This window comes from Pungitius pungitius, chromosome 1 (assembly GCF_949316345.1).
Source record: "Pungitius pungitius chromosome 1, fPunPun2.1, whole genome shotgun sequence".
Classification (NCBI taxonomy): Eukaryota; Metazoa; Chordata; class Actinopteri; order Perciformes; family Gasterosteidae; genus Pungitius; species Pungitius pungitius.
The window spans coordinates 28899324-28924658 of NC_084900.1; the positions used below are offsets into that span (position 1 = coordinate 28899324).

General features: G+C 43.8%; 1 protein-coding gene across 1 annotated transcript; it reads right to left on the bottom strand.

Moving 5' to 3' along the window:
• Positions 1-8553: 8553 nt before the first annotated feature.
• Positions 8554-24953, bottom strand: slc6a17 (solute carrier family 6 member 17). Its single transcript, XM_037478970.2, has 12 exons — positions 24552-24953; positions 21301-21723; positions 18914-19071; positions 18032-18158; positions 16339-16520; positions 15598-15708; positions 14832-15073; positions 14533-14725; positions 13639-13831; positions 13393-13552; positions 12734-12896; positions 8554-12588 (listed from the first exon to the last, which is right to left on the bottom strand). Exons 2-12 carry the CDS (start codon positions 21599-21601, stop codon positions 12226-12228), a joined length of 2193 nt encoding a protein of 730 aa, XP_037334867.2. The 5' UTR covers positions 21602-21723; positions 24552-24953; the 3' UTR covers positions 8554-12225.
• Between the last annotated feature and the right edge of the window lie 382 nt (positions 24954-25335).

The following is a 25335-nucleotide window of genomic DNA, read 5'->3' on the forward strand; positions in this document are numbered from 1 at the left end:
TGGTATGGACAGTATAAATAGTATAAATAAACCCTCAATAATGGTTCCCAGGAGGCTCCTCACTAAAGTCAAATCTCACAGAAAGTTTGGGTTTCAGCTGTATGTGATTAGCTGCACATTCAAATGTGGCTCCTCCCACAGTGTCTTCTTGAAATTCCCTTCTGCCTTCTGGCATTTTAGGACTCTTTCCCCGGGTTCATCTGATGACCGAATCTGAAATCCCCCGCTGACCCGACCAATCCCTATTTACTAAATACTACAATACATTCAATGATCACACCTTTCATCTAAAGCTTCTTCATGTTCACATAACATAGCATGCATTATATCATCACATCATCAAATAGCCATCACACTCTAATCACTTAAATCACATCTTAAATCATTTCATTACATCTTAACCATTGTGGTTAACTCATTTTATACGGTTCAAAATCGAAACAATTGCTTGCACCTTTCCTACATCATTTGCTCCTAAACAGCCTGATAAGAGAAACAACTCGCAAAGACCCTTCATCGAGGAAAAAGTATGGAAGAAATCCATCAAGGAAGGTCTAAGCTTCTTTCTGCAAGGCTTTAACGTTACAATGTGGCAGGATGTCATGTGTTAAGTAATAACATTAAATGTGTTTAGTTATTAATCTATCTTACTAATATAATAACTAATATCTAATAACACAAAATCTACAATACTACCACACATATTATAATGTCTAGTTATTTATAGTGGGGACATCGGTGTAGTCCTGGTGTAACAGCAGTGACAGCCTGCCGCCTTCATGTGGCTCCATGATTATGGACCAAAGGTGTAGATGGCATTCAGAACCCATCACCATGGAGATCTGGGATGACAGGCAACACTAATACTTCTCCTCTCTCTCTATTGCACACACACACACACTACCCTATGACACTCATCATGAGTGTTGTAGTGTGTGTGTCGTAGCCCATGACGAACGTTTTGATGTTCGGGGATGATTTGTGCAGCGCTCTTGCGATGAAGGGAGGGGGCCATCATGGCAGCATGAATATGAAAGCAGGCACTGCGTGTCTGTTCCAAAGCAGATGGTCTTTAACACAGCTACACGTGGAGTGACATACAAATTGGTCTGATAGAAGCAAGGCGATGAGTAAAATAATCTCAAACACAGTATTTAACTGCACTGACACTGAGGGATGTTAGCTTCAGTAAGGATGTATATTATATATCTATTAAGAGAAATATTCAGTGCATCTCCAATTTGTGTCCATTGCTTTGTTATTATTAACAATTCATTTTTATTATTTTAATGCGTGTGTTCTAAATCTCTCACTTTATTGAGAGATTACAGAGCAAAAGGCCTCCAAGTTGAACATTATTCAACTGACTGGCACTGTCACGGTGTGGCGCAGGGAGTGTAGAAGGTGTCGCAAGGTTGGCAGTTTGAGCCCTGGCTGCTCCATGTCCCATGTCAAAGTGTCCCTCAGCAAGACACCCAACCCCTAACTGCAACCCGGGCAAATGTAAGCCATGTGTTAAAATGGTCAGCCAAATTACATGTAATGTCACATTTACAGAAATGTAGATTAATGTCAGTTACCTCAAATGAAGTAATCAAAAGTATTTTGTCACTTTTTATTTCAGTGTTTGCATCTTGTCGAATTCAGCGTCACACAATTTCCTTCTGCCATTAGATCAACAAGTGCCTTGTTTTTTAGAACAATTGTTGACCGTGTTTCTGTTTCAGGTTTCCATTTATTGATCTAAAATAAAGCAGCAATATCTGTAAGAAGCAAGTGAGGATTTCCACACAGTGGACTTTGGGTGACGACTGAAAAATGAATGAAAGTGTGTCATCAAGCTGTTATTTTAGCCCTGTTGTTATTTCAATGTCACGATCACTAATGCACCTCAGAGGGGAATACGACACTCATCTTTAAACCAACCAGCTGGATCCTCTGATCTGATTGAATGATTTATTTTCATGACTGTCAACTCAAAGCAGCCATCATGTCAGTACCTGATCGTTTTAACTCCATTGGTAAGGCAGCATCTCCTGCACAGGGGGTGAAGACTGACGGATTTGTTGTGAGTCTGTGAATCACGAGACAAAGTGAGCTGAGGAACAGTCGGAGCTGGAAGGCGAGAGAGATTCCGTCATCAACTCCCTCTCATTTCCCCCTCTTCCTTGATTTTTTCCTCCCTTGTTGAAGGTTGTCATGACGATGTTGAACACAGTTTCCATGGAGAAAGGCTGAGCCCGAGCCATTTCACCAGTTCATTGATGGGTGCAGCGCCGTGGGAAAGGGATGATCTTGTCATCTTATTGTCATCTTATGGCTGGTGGAATAAACAACTATCACTAATTTATCACTTTATGAGGATGTTATTTAGAGGGTGGCTCATAACAGGCGACGGAGACTTGGTCAAACGTGTCCATGTTAAAAAAATTATGAAAAATAAAAGGCACGCTTATACCTTAAACAATGTACAAAATGTTTTCATCTCATTCCATAACAACAAATAATAAGAGAAAGCAACCTGTGAGCGTAGCTGGAGACGCGATGATCTATAAAGAGCCAGAGAATTGTCTCTCAGTCGACTGTCCTAAAGGGGGTTTCCTCCCACCGCAGAAGCATTATGTGCACAGCACAAGGCCAGTCTCCTGTGGCCCACTAATGGACAACACTCCTGGCTCCCCTGTGCCCAAGTGTGTGTGTGTTCAGCGTTGACCCTTCACGTAACGATCACAGAACCAACATCACACGTTAAGATCAGAAACTATATCTTAATCCTGCTTACTTCTCTGGTCCAGTTAAGGGTTGATTCTTCTTCAGTTGAAGATGGATATAAAGGGAGATGACTGGCTGGTAATAACTCTAAAAAGTGCTGAAGGAGGAGCAGTCCCAGGTCTTATGGGAAACAGTGAGCTTGTGAGTCAGTCACAAACAGCTTGTGGCTAAAATCACTGATGTTTGAAAGCTTTTGTTGCTAACATGTTATTGTGTTTTGGGTTTAGGACTAAAAATAATTTCCTGGCTGTTTTCTGTTTCCATCCAAATCAGATTGTGTGCATTAGCATCTTAAAGAGTGAAGGAGGTGCAGCTTGGAAGCCGATGGAAAGACCGGGCAGCAGAGCTGCATCATTAGCTCAATTGGCCTTGACTTGAGGAGAATGTGAGTTGGTGTGTTTATATGAGATATAAATATGAATAGTACAGCTGTTTTGAGAGCGCGTTTTTGTGGATGCTTTCCTTGTGATGCAGAACATGAACATTTTGGGAGAGTAAGACATGTTTTTTTACATTTTATGCTCCACAATTTATACCTGACAACCGTCAGGTTAATAGGACCGAAGCCATTAGATCAAGGACTCAAAAGGCAAGACTCAAGACAGGACAGTTCCAAAAAAAACCCGTCTTTACCTAGCGGAGGTTTAGTGTGCAGACGAGCAGTCGGGTCAAAAACAACTCGGCAGGCCCCCGGGTGGAGAGACACACCCTGGTTACAGACGGGCTCAGCGGCTCGCTGGTGGTCGACCCATTTGTAGCACAGCGAAGCATTCCTTAACAACACCTGTTTGGTCCCACTTCACACCGAGCAGCATCACTGAATGAGGTCCTGTGCAGAGGGGGCGGCAACCTCATTTTTCCACATCTGGAAACAGCGGCGTGTAGTCAAGGTAACAACACTGGGCTGAGGAGAGACCAGAAGCAGACCAGGGTAGCAAGTTAGAGCGTCCACACAAATGAGATGTTTACTCCAGGTGGCAGGATTACGGGGTTCCATGCAGTCTCCATCTGGCCTTTGCAGAAAGCAAAGAAAACGTGATTTACTATGTTTCCTTAACAAGTAATGAATAATTCATAGTTTGTATTCCAGATGAACCATATGTTTTACACGTTTTATGTTACATATTTTTAAAGAATATTTTACCCCTCGAACGCCGTGATTGTTGAACGTTTGGGTCGTGTTCCTACTCTGGAAATCCTACTCTGGAAATCACAACAATCAACCGTCCTTAACTGACCCAGCTGCCAGCTGGCACGAGTCCAATCCAATCCAAGCCTACACCCCCCCCCCCTCCAGTAAACAGTTTGCCAAAAATAATTGTTTCTAAGAACTGTTTATGTATCTTGGACCAACTTACAAATGGTGTCATCAGTCAGAGTGACAAGAGAGACACTGACTGATAATGTTTCACTGACGTTTTAACTTTGGCTTCAAATGTTTGTTTTGAATCTGGAGTTTGCTAAACAGTGTTGGGGGAGAATTGGAGGCTTCAATCCACAAATTTCCTTCTGTTTTCTGGATGGTTTCTGGAAGCTCTTCACTACCATTTAGTCAATTTGTGTTAGTAGTGGATGAGATTCCTCTCAGATTGGAGGGATGTCTTGTCTAAGAGCTTGGCAATTACGTCTGAAGGCAGGTGGGAAATAACACAAGCATTAGTCGCCTATGTGCATTTGCCACCTAAAATACTGGGTCCGTTTAGACCTTTGGAGGGGAAATAATTAGAAACTTTAGTGAGTGGAAATATGATTATCCATAGCTCTTTTGGCTTCCCTCAAAAAACACCATGTCACTGTAAAGGCCCCTTTTAAAACATAGCAGGTTCCATCTTCTCTTCACATTAACAATACATTTACTTGCATAATAAGTGCATAATAAACTCCCTACATTGTCCAGGAATCAATGAGGAGTCAGAGAATGAGAACACGCACTCTTTCTCTGCAGCGGTCTAATCAGTGCCTACTGCTAGGAGCTGCACTCAAAAGCAATGGTTGAATGGATGCAATCATGACTTTGCTAGCACACACTAAACGGCTAATGCATTAGTGATGAAGCCTCCCTTTGGTAGGTGTGGCATCATTTAGACGGCACGGATATCCACGAAGGAGTTACTGTGCTACCTTTGACTTCAGTACAAAGGTTAATATTGCAACATGTTGAAGGAGGTTCCCGCGAAGCTTGAGACATGAGCTTTAAGTTCTGTTTGACTTTTGACAGAAACTAAAAGAAATGTCTACAAATAGTAGAGTTCTATCAAATGAGATGATGATGATTATACTCTGAATCGAGGCACTGTGCCTTCTTCTTAGCTAATTAGCCAAACAACCCCTAAGCACAAAAATCTCTACATGGTGAACAAATCAAACTTTTTTTCATCATCAGCGGCTCTGTTAAATCCTTTCACTGAAGCTTTACATATACTGAGTGGAAATATTCAAACCCAAAACTCCATACTTCAACAATTCCTCATATTTCCCCACAAAATGTAGAAATCAAATATTCATAATGTTGTTTTGAAGCTGAGATCTCCGACCCGTGGGTGTCAGCAGGGCTTTGGTTTGTTATTTAACTTGTTGTACGGCACAACATTACAAACCCTGATGTAAGCAACTGTTGCTGTTAAGAGAACGAAAGAAAGTCTCCATCAAACAGAACAGAATATACCCATCAAGAGTAGAGAGTGACCGATGAACATCATCAGTTATAGATTTTTGATTCTTCTCCAGCAGCGCTGGATTGAGCCCCCTCAACTGAAAATATAACATACTAACACTTGGGACATTGATGGCTCACAAACATTTTCTAAGGCAGACATGCTGCTGATCTTTAGCACTGATTTTCACTTACTTTGTGAGAAACAGCATTCAGCTGCCTGAATGGGATTCTGCTGACTGATTGCTTTGCGTACGTAGAACTGTAACCACCCGTTACATAGTTGATGTTTTTCCATTCCTGTGACGGATCGTCACGGCCGGACCACTACGGTCCTACAGTGGGAGGGGGGGGCGCCGGGCAAGTTTCTCCTTTTGTGAGTGTTCAGGTGTTCCAGGGGGCTGATTCGTTGAAATGTATTACTGCATTGATTGAAGTAGCTCCTTGTTGGTTGCTATGGTTTCAGGTCTATGCTGAATCCATCTGTTGAAGCTGCCTGGCACATCCTTCTGCTCTCACCAGGCAGGTTGGTGTAAATCATGGAAGGTAAATCACCATCAATTAGGAAGCAACCAAGATGTGGTTGTAATGACTGATGTACAAACATGTTTTTTTACTATTTGTTTTTCATTTTTAGGAGTGTGTCTCAGTCTGAGCCTAAAAGCTTTTCTTTGTATTGTCCTTATGTTGTTGTTATGTAATGTTCCTTAAGTCACTGGAGGTGTGCTGTCCATTAAAAACTGCATGAGGGAAGCAATCAGATGGCCGTATGGACTGGTCTGTCTTAATCTTACTGCTCCGATGGATCCTGAAGCCTCTACACTCCGGCTCTCTTCCTGTTTAATGTTTCATGTCATCCTGTTAACCTGTGACGCTTCACCCTCACACATACAGCTTTTAGGCAAAGATTAACTGAACCACTTAGGTGTATTTGAACGTCACTGCTCAAAGAGAACAGCAGCTTAGCATTTTCTCTTTAATGTAGTGTTGTTTCTTCATATGTTCACGTACGAATGCCAAATGGTTCTTATAATTCTGACCTAAATGAATCCTTTATCTTAATTGTCTATCCAGACATATTGCTCCTCCTTCTTAACACAACACAAGCTCGGGTGAAGTGAAACATGAAAGCTTCTTCTTTTCACAATACTGAGGAACGCTGCAGTGTCAGAGGGGGTTTTTGAGTCCGGGGGCCACAGTTGCCAGAACCAAATAATTTAGGATCCAGGAAGGCAAGGTTCATTGTGGTCCATCCAGGCTTAAGTGTGTAGATAATTGATGCTTCCTTGATTTTCTGTTCATTTATTTCTTTGTATTTAACCTCACGGTGACTGTATAAAATTTTAAAGATCCATATACTCCCACTATGTAATTATCTGTTCCTAGAAAAATGCTTCCAGAAAACTGTGGATTTACGTCGTGTGTATCCTGCTTCCCTTCACTCTGCGTCAGATGATTGACCTCTACGGCTCTCGCAGTAGCACACAACTTGTTGCTCATCAAACAGGAAAAAACAAATGGAGAGGAAACCGCCACCTCTTGTGACCTGCTCAACCTGCTTCTCTGAGTCCGGGTGTCCGCCAAGTACAACGCTCACTACACATTTAAATCCCAGTATTTTAATAATGAGTAATTATGAGAATAATTTCTCAGGTAACACTTTCACAACTACTCAAATGGATTAGAACTGGATGCTAGAGGAAATTCTCCATCCATTTCACGTTGAGAAGTTTCACCCTTCAATAAAAAATCCGTCATGAGCATGAGGACAACTACTCCCTCGCTGAAAATGTTTGCGAAAGCTCAGCGTTGTTTGCAACGAGCCTAGCTGGTCCAACAGTCATGAGCTGTCGTGGCTGACGGGTCAGTCCTCTGCGCAGGCCTCACTGCTGAGGACCATCTGGCCTCTACTGTGGAGGCTGAGAGCAGCTGAAAGAGCCGTGGGAGAATATGACGGATCTCTGCCCCTGCGATCATTATCTTCCAGAAAAATATCACTGAAGTGTAAAAAAAAAAAAAAAGGTCCACCGACAGTCTTTTCCTGGATGAGGTGGCGGGGAAATTGGAAACGGCCTCTTGGCTTGATATGCTGCTTTTTTGGGGTAAACATCTGTAAGGGATCCTGCAGGTGGGATTGCCATTAATGCGTGCTTACACTGTGTGTGTGTGTGTGTGTGTGTATGAGGTGTTACACTGTCGTGGGAAATTATTTGTCAACAGGATACAGATAGTGAGACGTTCTTCAAAGTGCACCGGACAGCCAAGAGAAGAGAGGAAGTGTGACGCAGCCTGGGAGAAAAAAAGCTCAACATTTACACACAACAATCTTTGATGCCAAAACCGGCGCTGCAGCATCAGTTTCCTTTATTGGAACTTTGAGTGGATGTCCATCTATTTAAGTAACACTAAAAGATGGGGGATTTGGGAAGGGGGCAGCATCCTGTTGCATCCAATAATTGACTGGAGTCAACAATTTGACCAAAATACTGATCTCTGTTGTTTTCAATAGTTCAGCAACATGTTTTCATCTTCAGTGCTGCTCTTGCACGGCCCTGCTGTGAGTTTGTATCATGTGACTGCCATTATGAGCCATCGCGAGCAGCTGCAGAGCAGGCGAAGGACCTCGTAAGCTCTAAAGGACGATGATGTGTCCCTGTCGACAGCCCATAATAAGTCTGCGTTGCGATGGACGTATGATGTGTCCGTGCTATCAGAGCCAGGATCTGTGTGTCACAGCTCTGCAAACGCTGAGAACAGGACGTAGAGCAAACCGTCGCGTGCTGCCAGACAAAATGTCTTTCCGCCTTCATTTCTTCCCGACTGTCTACGACTGTGCAGACGATCAGACGTTCAAGCAGTTCAGTTGTGCAACAAAATGTATTCCGGTTATTGAATAGCAATACAGCAATGCAACAATGGTTGCTTTATCAGTAAGAGGTGCAAGAAAGCCACCACACTTCCAGCTGAGATATTGTAAAGTTAAAAATGTACTTCTGTATTACATTTATGGATGTAAATGTGCATAGTAACTGCCCACTGATGGGTAATGGTTACATGCAGCATCAAGCACATCTTTGCATTTGCACATTCATATGAATTTGAATGAATCGGAATCAGACAAACAGACATCTGTTTGATAAAACTCTTTAATAGTATTTCATCATGTTCCACACTCATAAACCCCAAAACTTGTGTGTCTTTCTCGTCAGACATTTCCTTCTGATTGTGTTTTCAGTTTTGTGCTGGAAGCTGCTGCAGTTCCAATGAGAAACACAGAGAAGAGATTGTTTACATCAGTGGTCCCAGTTTACTCCAACAACAGGATTTATCCTTCTGAATTAGCTCACAACATTAAGAGAGGGAAAAATAATACATTTAAACACCAAAAACCTATATATACTCTCTCACTCACAAACACATAAACACACACCTATACACACACACACACACACACACACACTCACACACAAGCACAGTCACTCAGCTAATTTGTTTGAGAACAACCACACAATAACTTACAGACACCAAAGCAACATTACAAAAATCAAAAAATATCTCAAAATATACAATTGTTATTTACAGCTCAAGAATACACCTTGTCACTCTTACTGTAGATACTCTGTGTGAATTCATCAGAATGTACATCAATATGTACAGATTACATACATTGTCTTAAATACTATAAATATAACTATGGGTTTGGTCACAGAAAGACTATTTGCACGGTTCAATAAATACACTATTGTTTTCATCACAGTCATTCAACTGAGAAAACCTCTACAAATTGCATTAAAGTAATGCAACACTGCTGACACTTGGACAAGACAACGAGACCCTGGAGTCTTTGTTTTCAATAATAAAATCAAATATCTGCCGAGTACAGAGTACAGTGTTTTGAGGCCTGGAGAATAATTTTAAAAAGGATCCTGCTTCTGAGAGACAATATACAATATAACGCTCTTATTTCATTTTGTGCGGAGGTTAATTTTTTTCAGTTTAGTTTATTGTGAAGATTGGAATGCATTTAAGTGTGCAGATACACTGGTAAACCCCCAGGAGGATGAAGGAATATGACCCGCCATCAAGGTCATCCCTGCAGGGTTCATTTTAACTCATTGACTGGAGCTTGTTCCCCCAGGGATTAAAACTCCATTGTGCTCACTGTCCTGTGCTTCCACAGCTGTGCTTCATCTCCAAGCCAAAGCAGGTGAGTACAGATGAACTCACTGTACTCACCCTTTATGTCATAAGCAAATTGACCAGAAACATCCGGTTTCTTGTACATGATGACAAAGTAGTTTTTCTCACTAAATAGGATAATACCCAGCTGGGGCATGCTTAAATGTTCATTTATCCTGACACATTCAGGATGGAGAGCAACTAATTGTCATGTCGGTTTTCTATTGTTTTGTTTGTTGTCCACACACTCATATGCATGACTAGCTCTTTTTCTTCTTTGCTAATTATTTACAAAATGTGAGGCAACAGAACCAGAAGCAGTAATGAAGAACACACAGGCTAAATTAGTTCACATCATAAGAGTAAACATTACAACTTTTTGAATGCTAAAATGACCCGATGTGCCAAACAGACACACAAGAAACAAGGTAAGAGATTTTTGCAAAGTAGCTTGTGATACATAAGTGTATTTGTGCCATTTGTGGGTGTTCAGCCCTCTTTCTCTCTTTGTATAAATATTGCTAATCAATACATTTTCTGTTCAGCATTCTTGAGAGCAACAACAGAGCCTTTATCAAAACTGTACTTAACAAATTACTCCAGGGTCTCTAAGTTACTAAAGTGCTCAAGTCAGAGACATCGGTCCAAACTCACCACATAGAAAAACTAACTGACAAAATCATGAGGCAAACCGACCACGGGGAATCTGTTCGGGCACCAAACAACGTGCCTGACTGTGCTTGACACTACATCTGTTGAGCCTCAAGTATTGTTGTTGCCTCAGGGAGGGGCCACTGGACAGAGTCATTGGCTCCTCCGCTGGCCAGCAGAGACGCCCAGTGGTCGAATCTGTGTATTACCATTCATTCCAAACCTTTATGTCACAGCACATGTTCCACATTATACCCCTAAACACACAGAATTAAACATTTAAAGTTCTTCACACTTCAGTTCACAAAAATACAACAAAGTGTAAATTATAAAGGTTATGAAATTATGTCTCTAGTTAGAGGAAAGTCTTCCTCAGGTGGGATGATGTGTGATTAATCCAAAGCGCGGCACGGAACTAAAGCTTTTTATTTTATGCAGTGTAACATTGGAGATCTAGTTTTCTAGGACCTCAACGATAAAACCTCTCATCTGTGCATTGCAGACGAATCAGCCGTGCAGGTCGAGTAGACAAAACAAGGTGTCCGCTCTCTTCCTCCTCCTCAACATCAGAAGAGGATCTGTATCTATGGTGCGTTGCCACGGCTTCCCCTGGGTAACGCAGCTCTATTTTTAAAGCTGCAGGGTCGCCAGGAGATCTCATTCAGCGGCAGACAACACTCTGACGCGCGCGCGCGCGCGCACACACACACACACACACACACACACACACACACACTTGAACATGCACATCTGAAAGCATACACAGACCTTTTCTGAATCCGCCTCGCAAACCAACAGACAGACTCCCTGCCTACCGCTGCATCTTCACTACCAACCTCTGCGCTTCTAAGGCGTTGATTCAAATGGAATGGCTTGATTAAAAGGATTGATTCAAATGGAAAGGTTTCGTCTAGACCCGCTTCAACTGCAACAGCACTGAGCCGACATGTGCGGTGCTGTTGGCAACAGCTCCAGAGAACGTTGTTTTTAAAGAACCATGCTGCTCTGTGTGAAGGCTCAGAGATGCTCTCAAACAATAACAGGACTTTGTGCTTCGGTGTTCAACCGAGACGAAATGATGAGGTGGAAGGTTTCCCCTCGTTTTGCACTACTGTGGTGTATACACACAAGTTACGGTGACATCTCAGACTATTGCACAACACATATGTATAATATTCTACATTATTGGGAACAGTAGGGATAGAAGGAGATCAACAGTTTCACGAGGACCCGACTTTGACTGGTTATTATTGCTGATGCATGATAGGCACAATGAAGATGTGATGTGCTTGAAACACTGTTTTACACTATCAGAATCACGTATTAATTACTGTTATGGATGCATTTGTGATCATTTTGTTTTCTAAATGAGAGCTTTTCCCACACGGTGATACAGATCATGAAACTATTTCTCTCGTCTCAGTCTCCTTCCATCCTAACCCCTCAAAGAACAACCCTCTACAACCAGAGAGATGATGAACTCCTACATCAAGAGACATGCATCTGTCTCAACGATATCCTTCTCCACACTGGTGAACACACGGTTCAGCACCACGTAAAGCATTTCAGCGCTGCACACATCTTAACCTCGCCCATAGCTTACGACAAAGGAGCCCATACTGAAGCCCTCGGTCAACATTTCATCGCTCCCTCTGTTCTTGTGTCAGTCCCTCTGTCTCTGCCCCTGTAATAAATTGAAGGATGGAAAGAGTTGTCAGATCTGGTGGAACTGAGATCCCTACGATCCCTTCATTTCAGGTGGCGTTTTGGGAGAATGGAAGGTGACGAGCATTGGGGCAGAAAAAGGCAGGAAAGAGGGACTCAGCTCTGGTGGGTTAAGGTGTGAAGAACGCTGCAACGACCGGCAGTCTCCCTTTTGACTTCTTCTGTTCCTCCCTCACTTCCTCTGTCTCCCTCTCCCCGAGCAGGGCTGGGGTTCAACAGACGGGAGGATCTATGTGCTCAACGGATCATAGCTCAGACTCGGGCGAGCCGATGTTCTGGTAGCCCGTCTTAGTGCTGGTGCCGTAGTTGGTGTTGATCATCTCCTGGGTGCCGCCGGGCCCCAGGTAGGCGCGTTGGACGGGCATCGGGGAAGGAGCCTCGCTGGGGTTCTTGTTGAGAATGAAGCGCTGCTCGTCCTGCTCTTCCAGGTTAGAGATTTCCTTCATCATGCCTTTGCGGTAGGAGACGGACAGCTTGTTGGAGCCGTCTGAGATCAGGTTGAAGTGGCGGACGATGAAGACGACGGGTAGAGGCAGCATTGCCGCCACGATGAGGGAGTAGGCCATGGCCAGAGCCCAGGGAGGGTAGCTGTGGAAACGCTCTGCGCCCTGGCAAAGAAAGAGTGGAGAGGGGATAGCATGAAGAAACAGAACAAGAAGTACAAAACCAGGGATCTGGTTTTGCGTTCATCCTTTGTTTATCTCCTTTCTCGATCTTCTTCTCCACCAGGTGGAAACACACATAAACACTGACCTCGGCCTCCACCCAGGCGTTGTATCCCGCAGGACTGATGGCCATCTCGATGACGGTGGCGATAATAAGAACCACCAACACCGCCGGCGACACGTATCTCCACATATAGTAATAGAATGAGTATGGCCTGAAACCAAGCATGTCCTCCAGGTCCTGCATGAACCTGGAAAGAGAAAGAAAAAGAAACTGTTGTCAGTTTACTTAGTCCCCTGGTGACTGGTTGATTGTGAAAGGCTGCAAGGGCTTGAAATGTCGTGAATAGAAATGTTGTTTGCACCTCAATGTTCTATTGAGTGTTTTAACACTGTCACATCTTTAGCATGTCAGAGAAAGAGATGACAGCGCTAACGGTGTCAACCCAGAGGGGAACCTGAAGATGGTGCTGCGCAGACCGGCTATTTAAGAAGAACCTCCAGTAACGACGATCGGTAAAAGTTGTCTGCTGCTATTTCACTGGTGAGAAAGTTAAATTCTACGCCTTAATGCTAAATGGTAACAGCAAACTGAGCTAAAATGCTCACAACAACATGTTAATATTATAATATGAATTAATACTGTTGAGTCACTCCATGCATTTAGCATGTTAGCAGGCTAACATCGCTAGCTCAGCTGAGGCTGATGGGAGTGACGCGCTGCGTCTACATATCCAGTCGGGTTACCTCTTGGTGCCATAGATCCAGGCCACAGAGATGTTCTCCAAGATCACCACCACTGTGAGAGGCAAACCAGCGGAGTAGTCGTCAAACATGGTGACAAAGTAGTTCCCTGAACGCTGCACAAACAGCAAGCCTAGCAGGAAGGCTATGATGCAGCAACCCACTAAGAAAAAGATGGAGAAGACATCCAGTGAGAATCACTTCACTTTTAGACTTTAGATATTTTTAGTTTGATAACAGTCAACTCACCACACAGGATCTCTTTGCGGATCTTGAAAGCGTCCAGAATGGGAGTGGTGATCCCAGTCATGGTGCCGATCATGCTTCCCAGACCCAGGTTAATCAGCATGAAGAAGAACATGACGGACCAGAAGGGACTAGCAGGAAAATGTGTCATAGCCTCTGTGAAGGCGATGAAAGCCAGACCGGTGCCCTGCACCGACTGAAAGACAAGAGAGGAAGGCAGGGGTCAAAAGTGTCTAGATGTAGATTAGTAATCCCTTGTGGAAAATCAACCGATTAACATCCATTTCCAGAGTGATGAATTAGTGCAGCCCCTAAAGGTACAGAGACACTTCAAGTGAGGGGATTAGCACAGAAAAGAAGGCTAACTAACAAAAACACAGGCCAAAGACAAGAGGAGTGTGAATGACGATGCATTAACAATATTCCTGGGACCTCTTAATTATCGTTGCAGACTTGGATGATGAGCAGAGTTCAGAATACGTGCAGCCTTGTGCATTCTTTCTGCTAAGTGGTCAATGTGTGCGTGCAATACTACTCTATAATAAATCCTTCCACAGAAGAAAACCGACTTGGTAGAGAAAACCGGGGTTGCAACTCATGTCGAGTGTCCCAAAAAAATTTACATATTCAAATTGTTGCTTGAAAAATTACTGAACACTTGATCAGTTACCAAATTGATTGATAATTTGTATTGATTTTTAAACGTAATTTTTTGCAGGTCTAGAGAATTGTGCTTTGATTAACATCCTGGTATTTTTTTTACCTATTTTCTACCTATATCAACACACATTGTGCAGGATCACCACCCACAACAACACAAACCAAATATAGACAAAATGATTCCCATAATAGTGAACAATCACACTCCTTTCAGCTTTGGAATTCTCCTCCTCTGACCTTGTTGAGTTCGTCCTCCAGCAGACATGCGTCCAGGCCCAGTTGTCCAAAGCTGTCCTCCTTCACCGTCTTAATGACAGAGTACATCTCTGCATAGTCCACGGTGGACAGGTGGGAGAAGTTGATGTGAGGAGGGATGAGCGCGTTGCTCAGCACACCTGTGTTTAAAAAGCCCAGAATCTTCTCTGCATTACTGCACATAGGAAATAGGAGATGTGAAGAAGGAGGGCGAGTTAGTTCCGTCTTTTTTGTATAAAAGAAAGATTGGTCAGGTATGCTTTGAAAAATGACACACTCACTCTACGACACACTTCTCGTTCATGACATTCGCCTTGAACCCAAGGACAGCAAAGACAACTAAAGTGGCCAAGATGGAGGTCACGAAGTTGATGGTGGAAACCAGTGCTGCATCAAAGTGGCAGTTATTGTCTCGCTTGTTGTAGCTGGAGAAAGCAATGACGCCTCCAAAGCCCAGACCCAGAGCAAAAAAGACCTGCGTGGCTGCTTCCCTCCACACCTGCGGCTCCAACATCTTTTCCAACTAGAGGCGAGAGAGAATATAAAAAATGTCATATTTAACTTTCTTTTAATAACCTTGGACCTTGCTGTTATATCGTCAAGAAAAACTGTGACAACTTTTGATTTGCATTCCGCCTCTTTTAACGCTGTATTGCTATAACAAATTGAAAATCATTTGGAGTTAATGAAAAAATATTGAGCAAATGGCAAAGTGCAGGTTAAAATTTTCCATGCAACTATACACATCCCCCACTAGAGGGGGACATCCACACAACAGGTGGCAATGTGGACATTGATGACATTTATGCGTGATTGGATCTGACCATCAACCACTCGCGGCTGAGCAGCTTGCATAAACAAAGTGTCACTCATCAGTTTGACTACCAGTCTGTGAACAAGTGGTCAGGACAAAGACAGCTGCTTTTCCCCTCCACCACGGCCCCCATTGCACCGTTGCACTACAACATGTGGTGTTAAAATCCCAATTTTACCGATGTGACAATGTTTTAGAGTGGTCCCTTTTTCTGTTTGATCCATTTGTCTCACCTTTGGTGTGAACATGTGAGCGATGCCGTCCACCGCGCCCTTTAGCATCAGCCCTCTCACCAGGAAACAGAAAAGCACCACGTACGGGAAGAGAGAGCTGAAGTACATCACCTGAGAGAGAGAGAGAGAGAGAGAGAGAGATAGGGAGAGAGAGGGAATCCATCACTGTGTTGCCATGGACACGCTTTTCCGAGGCCTCACACATGGAAAAAAAACTGCAACAGTAAACACACAGATACACGCACATAGACACATTACTGCTTTGTGTTTGCTTGGCACTGGATCTGTTGAATCTGAGCAAATGTGGAGAGGACTCCTTTAGGTTTGGAGAGAAGAGTAAAAAATCCTTCCTACATCATTTTGGGGAATCATTGCAGTAAACTGACGCTTATTGAATCATGGCGTTTAGTATTCGAAAAAACCTCGTCAGTCTTGGGCGATCCTTGATGTTCTACTGTGGTGTCTGACTCACTTTTGGATAGAGATTACAGGATGTTGTTGATAAAACATACATTTTCCAACCGCATCCTGAAAAAGTCTTTGCTTGGTTCAGTTTAAGCTTATTAATGTTGCATTTGTCCCTCTCCCATAATATAGATGAGATCCAAAAATAGACGAGTGCTTTCACAAGGCTTTATAATCTCACCTTTCACACCTGCATTGTTAAACCAATCTTTCACATGCTGTTGTAACAATCTCTGAAGGCTCTGCCCCTCCCGTGAAGCCCTGGAGACCTCGTACCTTCCCAGAGGACTGGATGCCCTTGATGACAGCCAGGCAGACCAAGACCCAAGCCACCAGCAGGGAGAGGACCATCTTCCAGTTCAGGCCGCCCGTGTCGTCGATGCTGCTGGTGATGTTGAGAGTCTGCCGGTACCAGAAGTAGGTGGTGGCCGAGCTCTTCTCACACTCGGGCTCCACGACTGCAACACAGTCACATGAACATTGCTGCGACAGTCCGACATCCGACAAATACACAATGGATGTCCAATTTCATTCCAATTTTTTCAGTACAGAAAACATTGTGTTGTTAAATCTGCCAGATTAAATAATTTCCAAATAGTTGGTGGCGGCAGAAGCAGAGTATATTTTGCTTGATTAAAAATAGCTCTGTCATTACTATTTTAATATTGTGTCAGCTGAGGAATATAAATAGCACGGTGCACAGCAGGCAGAAAGGTTCCTAGTTTATTGTTGTCGTTATTGGTTCATCATTACTGATGCATTCATGTGTAAGAATTTTCTTAATGTTGACTTTTAACCAATTGCTGTGGGCATAGCTTATACGTATAATTGTATAAGAGTGGGTCATATTTCTAAACATAAATCTTACACAACAAACACCTCCATCCCAACATGTAATTTGTGTCTGTTGTTAAGTCAAAGCCTTATTGATACGACACAAACTTACCTCATCATGCCTTGTTATTTCATGCTGACCCTGATTTCTAGAAAACTCTTGAAATGAGTTCATTCATGTTGGGGAAGAGTTTAAATCATCTAACATTTTCAGGATCAAAAATTGACAAAAATTGACCTACTAGAATATGGTGATGTATTTCGAATGTAGTGTTTAAAATGTGGTGTTTCATGTCCTTCATAAAGAAATGTGTAAACTAATTCATGTTCAAATCCATCTTCAGAACCTCACAGTCTGCCTTTCCCACAAATTGCTGTGTTCCTTTGAAATATTGTGAGATCATTTGAAGGACTAAATACGGTGTCGTAGCTGTGAGTGTGCACCTTTACGTGCAAAATATGACCAACTTTGTAGTGCTATTAGTCAATAACTGTGAGACAAGTCTGTCGGAGTATAAAGGACAATAGAAATACTCACGTAAATGACAAGTGCTTCTTAACTTTACTTATTAGCTGTACTGACTAACTGTACTGACTAACTGTACTGACTAACTGTGCTTTGCTGTGCGTAGCTTACAGACGCTGCACAGCATCCCTGCTGCATTCATTACCGTGAGCAGAGTCGACATCCGGTCCCCTACTGTTAAGCTGACTCCCTTTGCTTTGGCAGAACCCGCATGATGTGCCTCCACCGCAGGCTGCCAGCCATTTGTGGCTCCACGTGACGGGCCCATGGACCAATGGAGCTGCTCTGTCAGATTACGTGCAAGGCCCTCCCGCCTATAGAGACGGCACAGACCCTTTTCTGTTTGCCTGCAGAGGCACTGCTGCTTCGCTGCAGAGACACAGCCAGGCAAGCTGTTTGAATGCAAAGACACAGGTTCTGCAGCTCAAGGCACCGCCCTGCGTAGCACCGGTCACCTCTGTGTGCGCCTGCTGAGACACTTCTGCTGTAAATGGAATCCTCTTGCAAGCAGTATTTTGCCCTGTAACTTTTGTCAAAGGCTTCACGGCTGGCAGCTCTTTTGCATCGGCCCTTGTGTTGTGGTGTCTGTCGTAGTTGTTTTGCACTTACTGGCTTGGGTTCCATTTATGCGGATGGGGCATTCGGCCCAAGGCAGTGGATACTGGAAAGACTGGAAGAAATAGAAGATGCTCCAGCCGATAATCACGTTATAGTAGAGGCCCACGAAACCGCAAACCTGGAGTAGGAATTAAAGAGAAAGGAGCAATACTTATCACTCCTGAAAAACCATAACCATCTCACAAAAACAAGCGCACAAACAGCGCGGTGGACAAACAACGTGCAGTTTGTGGAGGTCTCTTCTCGAGTCAGAGCACAGGCGCCGAGCACACGGCTTAAGTGGATGAATTATTCAGCTGTTTGCTCTCAGCAGCGATGGCTGGGGTCCTCAATGAAGAGGTATTTATAGCTGCTGAATCTCCCTCTGCCACATCCAGGCTGCCACACGCCTAACTGCGCCAGGACAGGCGCCTCCCTCCCCTCTTTGACACTAGACTGATCAAATCGCGATCAAAGGGACGGAAAAACAGACAAGACTTGACGCAGTCAATCACTGACTGACTGTCTAAGACGGATGACGCTGATGGGATGGGAGCTACTCCTGCAGGTGATTGGGACACATTGTGACGGTGATCTACGCTGGTCTTTGCATGCTGCTCCATGTTAAACATCCAGAGGAAGTAATATATATATAGTAATATATATATATATATGTGTGTAGAGAGAGAGAGATTTCAGTTGGAAGTTGTCATGGTGGAAAAAGCATCAAAATACCCCTGCCCACCTTTTCTCCTTCTACTAAATCGAATTTCCTCACTGGAGATTTTTCCCCCACCTGATTAAATGGTTGTCAATGCAGCTCTGTTAAGGCGTGTTGTAACGTGCCAACCAGTATTACATTGTATTCGTTCGATGGGTTTCTTCTGCGCTCACCATCAGACTGGAAACCCCGATGCCTCCAAGCTGTGGGTAGACATAGTTCCACACCCCGATGCTCCCACGCCTGATCCTCTGACCCACTGCCAGCTCCAGGAAGAAAAGGGGGATGCCGATGAGGAGGAGGAGAATGAAGTAGGGCACCAGGTATGCACCTGAGACAGAGGAGGGACAAGAGGATAGACTCATTGGGTAATCAGAATGTTTAAAAGCCACGTGTAGCTCATTGTGTAACAGAAGAAGTCTGTTCTCCTCACTCTCCATCCGTCTCTTCCTGCCTTCCCTCTCACACTTTTCATCTTTTATGGCAGGAGGGATAATGGAGAGAGCGCAGCAGGCACTCAAACAGAACAAGTCACGTCCAGTCTGTCCTGCTTACGTCAGGACATGAAGGGGCGCCATGGAGACAAACCATCCGCAGCCGGGGAGGGCGGGCTCGTTGTGACGGACAGCTGGGAGGAGCAGCTTGTTGCCGAGCCGAAAACAAATGACGCTGGACTCGATCAAAAGCACTGATCATCTCGTGAGTGGCTATTAGAGCGGGCGGCCGGCAAATCAAACAAAGACACAGTGTTGTGTCACACAGTGTGGATTTGTTAGCTGGACTGTTGGAACTGGCTTCTGTGTTGGTGCCTACTTCCACTGATCTCTGATGTCTATTCTGAGATGAACTGAGAAAAACGAAAGCGTGGTCAGGACCAGCTCAGTATGGTTATCTCAAGGGTCCTGCTGTTCTCTAGATTCCAACAACTCCAAATATATTCTCAATAAAAGTAGTCATGGCACAATCCTAATTCCAAAACATCCATTGAAGAATACCATCATTTACAAGTTAACTACAGACTCAAGCATAAAGGTCTGAGGTATATTATAACCTGCGGTGCAGCAGCTGCAAATACTTTCAGAATGATCTATGACTTTAATTTAGCTCTGGTAATCTGTTCAATTTAACTTTATTTCTGTTTCCTTGTTTTTGTTTCCTAACCTTGATTGGTTCATTGTGAAACAAGGAACGGTCTAAAAAGTCTGGCACAAAACAGCTTCATAAAGAACATAGGTTGTTTTCTCCAGTCTACCTTTGATCTGCCGTGAAGACGCCAATTGCGTGATGCAAGTTCCCCCAAAGAAACACGAGCAAGATACTAGCTGCTACAAGCTAAATACTCCAACATGTTTTATTTTTTTGTGTACTGTAAAACTTTTGAGATGGAGGTTTGTGATATAGGAAAATAATGTAAACCTTCAATTGACTAGAATTGGCTGGAAAATAAATGGACAAGAGATGGAGACAGCTTGTCCTCATCTCTGGCACAAGCCTCGACGAGACAATACCACACCTCCTACAGAGTTAAAATCCAGCAGCAGGCGCACACTCATTGTTGCACACACTCCGGTTAATGCGCTTAAGCTTTGTTAGATCATCAAGGCATCTCAAATACCGTCTTTACGCACACACCTCCTACTCGAGGTAGAACCAACTATGTCTGAAAGCCGAGGAAATCTGCATCTACTCCTCCACTTCCTCCACCTTACTCATCACCTCCTTGCCATCTCACCACAAAACCAGTAAATCATAATACCAAAAAGAAAGGGCTAAGAAACCTGCGAGAAAACACAAATACAGACTCAACAGCAGCGTTGGTTACCTCGTCTTGATGGTGGAAAACACCTCATTGTTTAGCTGCTGACAGCACGAGGCTAAAACCCGCTGAAGAGACTCGGGCGATTAGTTGGCTGTTTTGTTGACAGGATGCAATTTGTCAAAGAGGGGCAGATGGTTAATGGCTCAGAACAGCGTTGAGCGCCTGTCCTCGCGGCGTTGCAGATGTTGTGGCCATTCGGAGCAGTATAACTTTTTAGATGCAGATAAAACTGAGCAGCTCTTGGTTTACCGACATCGAGACTAAATCATTCAATTCTACGTTAAAGCCAGGCGTAAACGTTCGGTAAAAAGCCCCAAAAAAGAGGGGTTACGGGGCATGCGTCCCATGTTGTTTGCTGTGACTGCGGGAAAATGACAAGCTGAAAGGTTTTTAAAATCTCAAACAACAAACGCCAATCGCAGAGATATTCTCCATCAAATTGTTTTTTAGGCCCCGATTTTACAATATGGACAAGCAAAAACAAACCTCACGGCCAAAAAAAATCTAAATTGTTACATCCGATTAAGGTAACAACTCCCACCTGGACTAATTTTATTGAGGATTTAAAAAACAACCGCATACAGCATTTCTTTGTTAACAATTACGCAGCATCCTGTGGGGGGGGGGGGGGGTGAACACATGTTCCTCATCGGAACAGACATCCAAACCCTTGAAGTGTTTGTGTCTGTACTTTGCACTTTGAGTGGGTGATATTCACCAAGATCATACAAATCCACCTACCTCCTCCGTTTTTCTGGCACAGGTAGGGAAACCTCCAGACATTACCCAGGCCCACGGAGAAGCCCACCTGGGCAAGGATGTACTCCAGCTTGTTGTTCCAGGCCGGTCGACCGTCCTCTGCGTCCGGGTCAGGGGAAGGTATCAGCGCCTTTACTGGAGCAGTGGAGCCGGGACTCAGACCCATACTCATCTGACTGCTCTTATAGTCCATGGGGTGCTCCAGGGACAGCAGGTCGGCCACCGACTCGGTGACCGGCTCGTTGCTGTGCTCCCGCTGCGTCACCTTGGTGTTCTTTGGCATGGCTGCAGCCCCGAAGATCCTTTCGGGTTCGGAGGTAGAGGAGGAGGCGAGGAAAGAGGTGTCTGACTGGAAGAAGATCCGGAGGAGCTGGGAAATAAAGTAGTGCTTTTTTTTCCTTCAATCTGTGAGACAAAATGGAAATGTTGGAAAATGTCATCATAATGATCAAAGTCATCTTAAAGGTGGTATTTTTTTGTCAATTGATTGGAACATTCATTTTTAAAGTTGACAAATGGTTAATGAAGTAAAAATGTTGTTTTTTACCTGCTGTTTGCATTAAACAAGAAATTGAAATATGTCAGTTGGGAATTTAATTAAAATAATAGTATGAATGTATGAACAAAATAATTGTTTTTCTCTGGCCTCTTTATAACATCAGATTTCAGAAGACAGACTTTGCAGATTTTCAGATTCACATATTTTGCTTTTCTTGTTTACATGGAGTTTTTGAAAAGCTCGTATAACTGAGGCACGATTACAGCAACTCCGTATGGAGAACGAGACACAAATAACAATCAATTTGACAAATGAGTCCATTATACCATAGTTGAGTCATGTGAACAGCATGAACACGGCAGTGAAGGGTCTGCCTGTGGGACTGCTGTTCTCAGAACAATGTGGAGCTGTAAAACTAAAGCCTTTAACCACATGTTTAATTTCTTTCTCATCACACAGCCTTAAAGTCTTGTTGTTAGATCGTTTTTAAGATGCCAAAGGCTGTGGTAAAGAATCCAAGACTCCAAAACTCCTGAAAAGAAACAAGCCGTCTGGAAGGTTAGTTTCTCCTAAGTTCTCTGGAATGTGTAAGCTTTTCAGAGGCCTCCTCCAAATCCAGTCACCTAATGATCCTGTGTGCATATAGCAACACGCTATAAAGGCTAGTGTGTCAGAATAAGAATGGTCAGACTGGTGGTAAACCCCCCCGATCCAGAGGCAACTCGCCCAGGGATCGCTTCAGTTAACCAAGATAGAAAGCACATTACACTCCTATAAAACCTCAGACTCAAGAAGTTTTATAAGCAGAATCAATTATTACACTGACATTTCTCCTTTACCCACAACGCAACTTTATCTCTAAAAATTCGAGTAGAGAGTTCTGCAAACGTTGATCAAAGTAGCTAAAGCTAATTCCAGGGAAATGTATCCTCCTTATGGAGCTTTTTTCACATTTACATTTAAAGACCTTAATACCTTAAGAATAACCTTAAGAAATAAATGGTATTTTCTGGGTGAAAAAGCCTCTTTGCTCTTTAATGATGTTACCGGAATGGGTCTTTATTTCCACCTGTGCTATAAAACACAGCGGGAAACCCTGTAAACAATGGAGAACTAATCCTTTCAAAATGAAATTAGCCCAGCGGCTGGACTCTGAGCCCTCCGACAGACCACAGCAGCAACACGCACATCACATTCCTCCACAGCGGCGCTGAGCCCCTGCAGTCACGATGCGCCGCCCAGGAGCGGAGCTGGACTGATCTCCAAACAGTAGTGACCTTTCCCACAGTAGTCTCCACCATGCTGAGTCATCATTAAACACGCTGAGTTTGGGGGATTTTAATGTGTCGCTGGAAGAAGTCTGACAGTCCGCTCACGCAATGATTTGCCCTACTTTTTCTTGTGAATGGAAATGTTGGTGACAATCTTTAACTGCTCATTGCTCATTGGAGACGCTGGCCCACTACCTGCAAATAAATGGGAGGCAGGTTTCTCATCCTGACTTTTTAATCATGTGAAATGATTTTTTTTTTGATTGAAGTTTTCAATGTTGATGCAGAAATACACCAGCAACTTTCAGAGTTTCACAGTATGTGCTGACACGCATTGCACACAGCAGGACTTCATGTACAGCGTAAGACTGTTGCAGATTATGACTCAAGAAACATTCTGAGAGAAACACTGATGAGTAGTAGAGTAAAGTCTTTGTTTTTTAAGGATACAGAGGAGAAAATGCGTGATTTTTAGGAGTGTGGATGAACCAAGAAAACAATAATGCAAAGGAAAGAATGCTGCAGATGTTTAAACCTCAAAGTAATGGGAGTGTTGGACCTCAAACCCCCGAGGGCAACATGTCAAATGTCGAATCACCTGATCTTCCAGTAAGCGTATATTTTATATTTCTCTGTCGACTGTCTGGTGTCGATGACGTAAGAGAACAGGTTCTCTGTTTCTCATGCAAAGATCCACTCCACTTTTATCTCTTCTGGTTGCTAAGCAATGGCTCTTCCTGCAAAATTGAAATCCCATCCCTTCAGTATCATTGGTCGCCTCTCTCTCCCCTCTCCATCTCAAACGTACTTGAGACACCTCTGAGGGTCAGCTGCAAATATCATGGAGCTGCTGCTGACAGCTGACTGAAGGATGACAATAGATTGTGGCAACGCCGGAGGTGAAGGTCTGCTGTGGGAACTATTGCACGGTCAATCTGTCGGCCATTACAGGCAGAAAAGTCATCATAGGATTTGTAGTAATAATGAATTAACTCCCCCCCCCCCCCCCCCCCCACACACACACACACACTGAGACTTAACCTGAACAACACTGCTTCTGAAAGGTTCAAAAGAGCACCTTGATGGCGCCTTCACTGACGTTACACACAGGCTCACATCCAGCTCAGGGACCGGATGCCTCGTCAAGGTCAAATGAATCACATAAGAAAAGCGATGCATAAATGCAGACAACACCAGTACAAGTCCGCAGCTGTCACGTACGAGTCACATTTGGACACCCGTGGCGCGGCGGCGTCAAACGCGCACGATTAATGACCGACGTTCATCCTCAATGTTGCGGCCAAATCCCCATCTTCCAGGTGATGAGGAGATCATCTCCGTCCAGCAAATACAAATGTTGGTCTTGTGGGTGGGGGTAAGCTACCGCTAGTTCATTTGACACAGTAAAGCACACGTATCTAAATGTATCTCCCGGTGGAAATGGATACGATAACGTGTCTTACCGTGTGCGATGCGCAGAGCGGGTTGTGACGTCCGAGTCAGCTTGACACGATGGATCCAAAGGTGGTGCACGTTCCTTTCATTCGTCCGCTGTGTCTGTACACAACATCTCCGAGCGCGCACAGATCCGCGTCCAGTCGAACGGGGCGCAAGGTGCGTAAATTCAATCTGACGCAGGAGGAGCTCCACGCCTGCCACAAGTTTGGCTGCTTTAATTACGCTAACTTGTGCCGGATGAGGCTTATTGCAACCGTTTGTCCCAGTAAGAGTAGCTGGTCTGCAGCGCTGCCCACCCCTTTGGCTTCCACGTGCTTATTGCTGTTGTGGGATAAATGAGCTCCCCATAGTAGGGGAGAAATTAACATGGCGAGTCACGACGAAGTCTGACGCAGGTTTGACTCACCCGCTCGTGCGCACGTCAGCAGCTGATCCAGAAAGGGGAAAAAACATCTGCAGTGTTCCCAGGACGATAATAAGACAATCACATGTATCATTTAATCAGGTACACCAAATAAGCTGATTTGATACGGTATGCTGCTAGAGCAAAGGTGCTTTTGGAGTGGATGTTATTTTTTAAAATTATAATTATAATCATTGTTAATTGCAGAAGTTGTTTAAACAATACCCGGATCAGTTAATCTTTACATTGATGTATATGTATATACTGACACAGATTACCTCAATGCTTCACGTTAATTGGATTGTTTATTATTTATTGTGTTAATATGTGACATAATTTTTCTTTTACTTGATCTATTTGCCATGTTCCGGCCTAATGGATTTGTT

Bases quoted from the DNA above. Each gene is read 5' to 3' on its own strand.
- slc6a17 (XM_037478970.2), bottom strand. From the start codon at position 21,601: ATGCCAAAGAACACCAAGGTGACGCAGCGGGAGCACAGCAACGAGCCG. The intron at 18,159-18,913 runs GTGAGCGCAGAA...TTCCTACTCCAG, and splicing joins TCGGGGTTTCCAGTCTGATG to GTTTGCGGTTTCGTGGGCCT. The intron at 12,897-13,392 runs GTAACCCGACTG...TTCTCTTTCCAG, and splicing joins TGGATCTATGGCACCAAGAG to GTTCATGCAGGACCTGGAGG.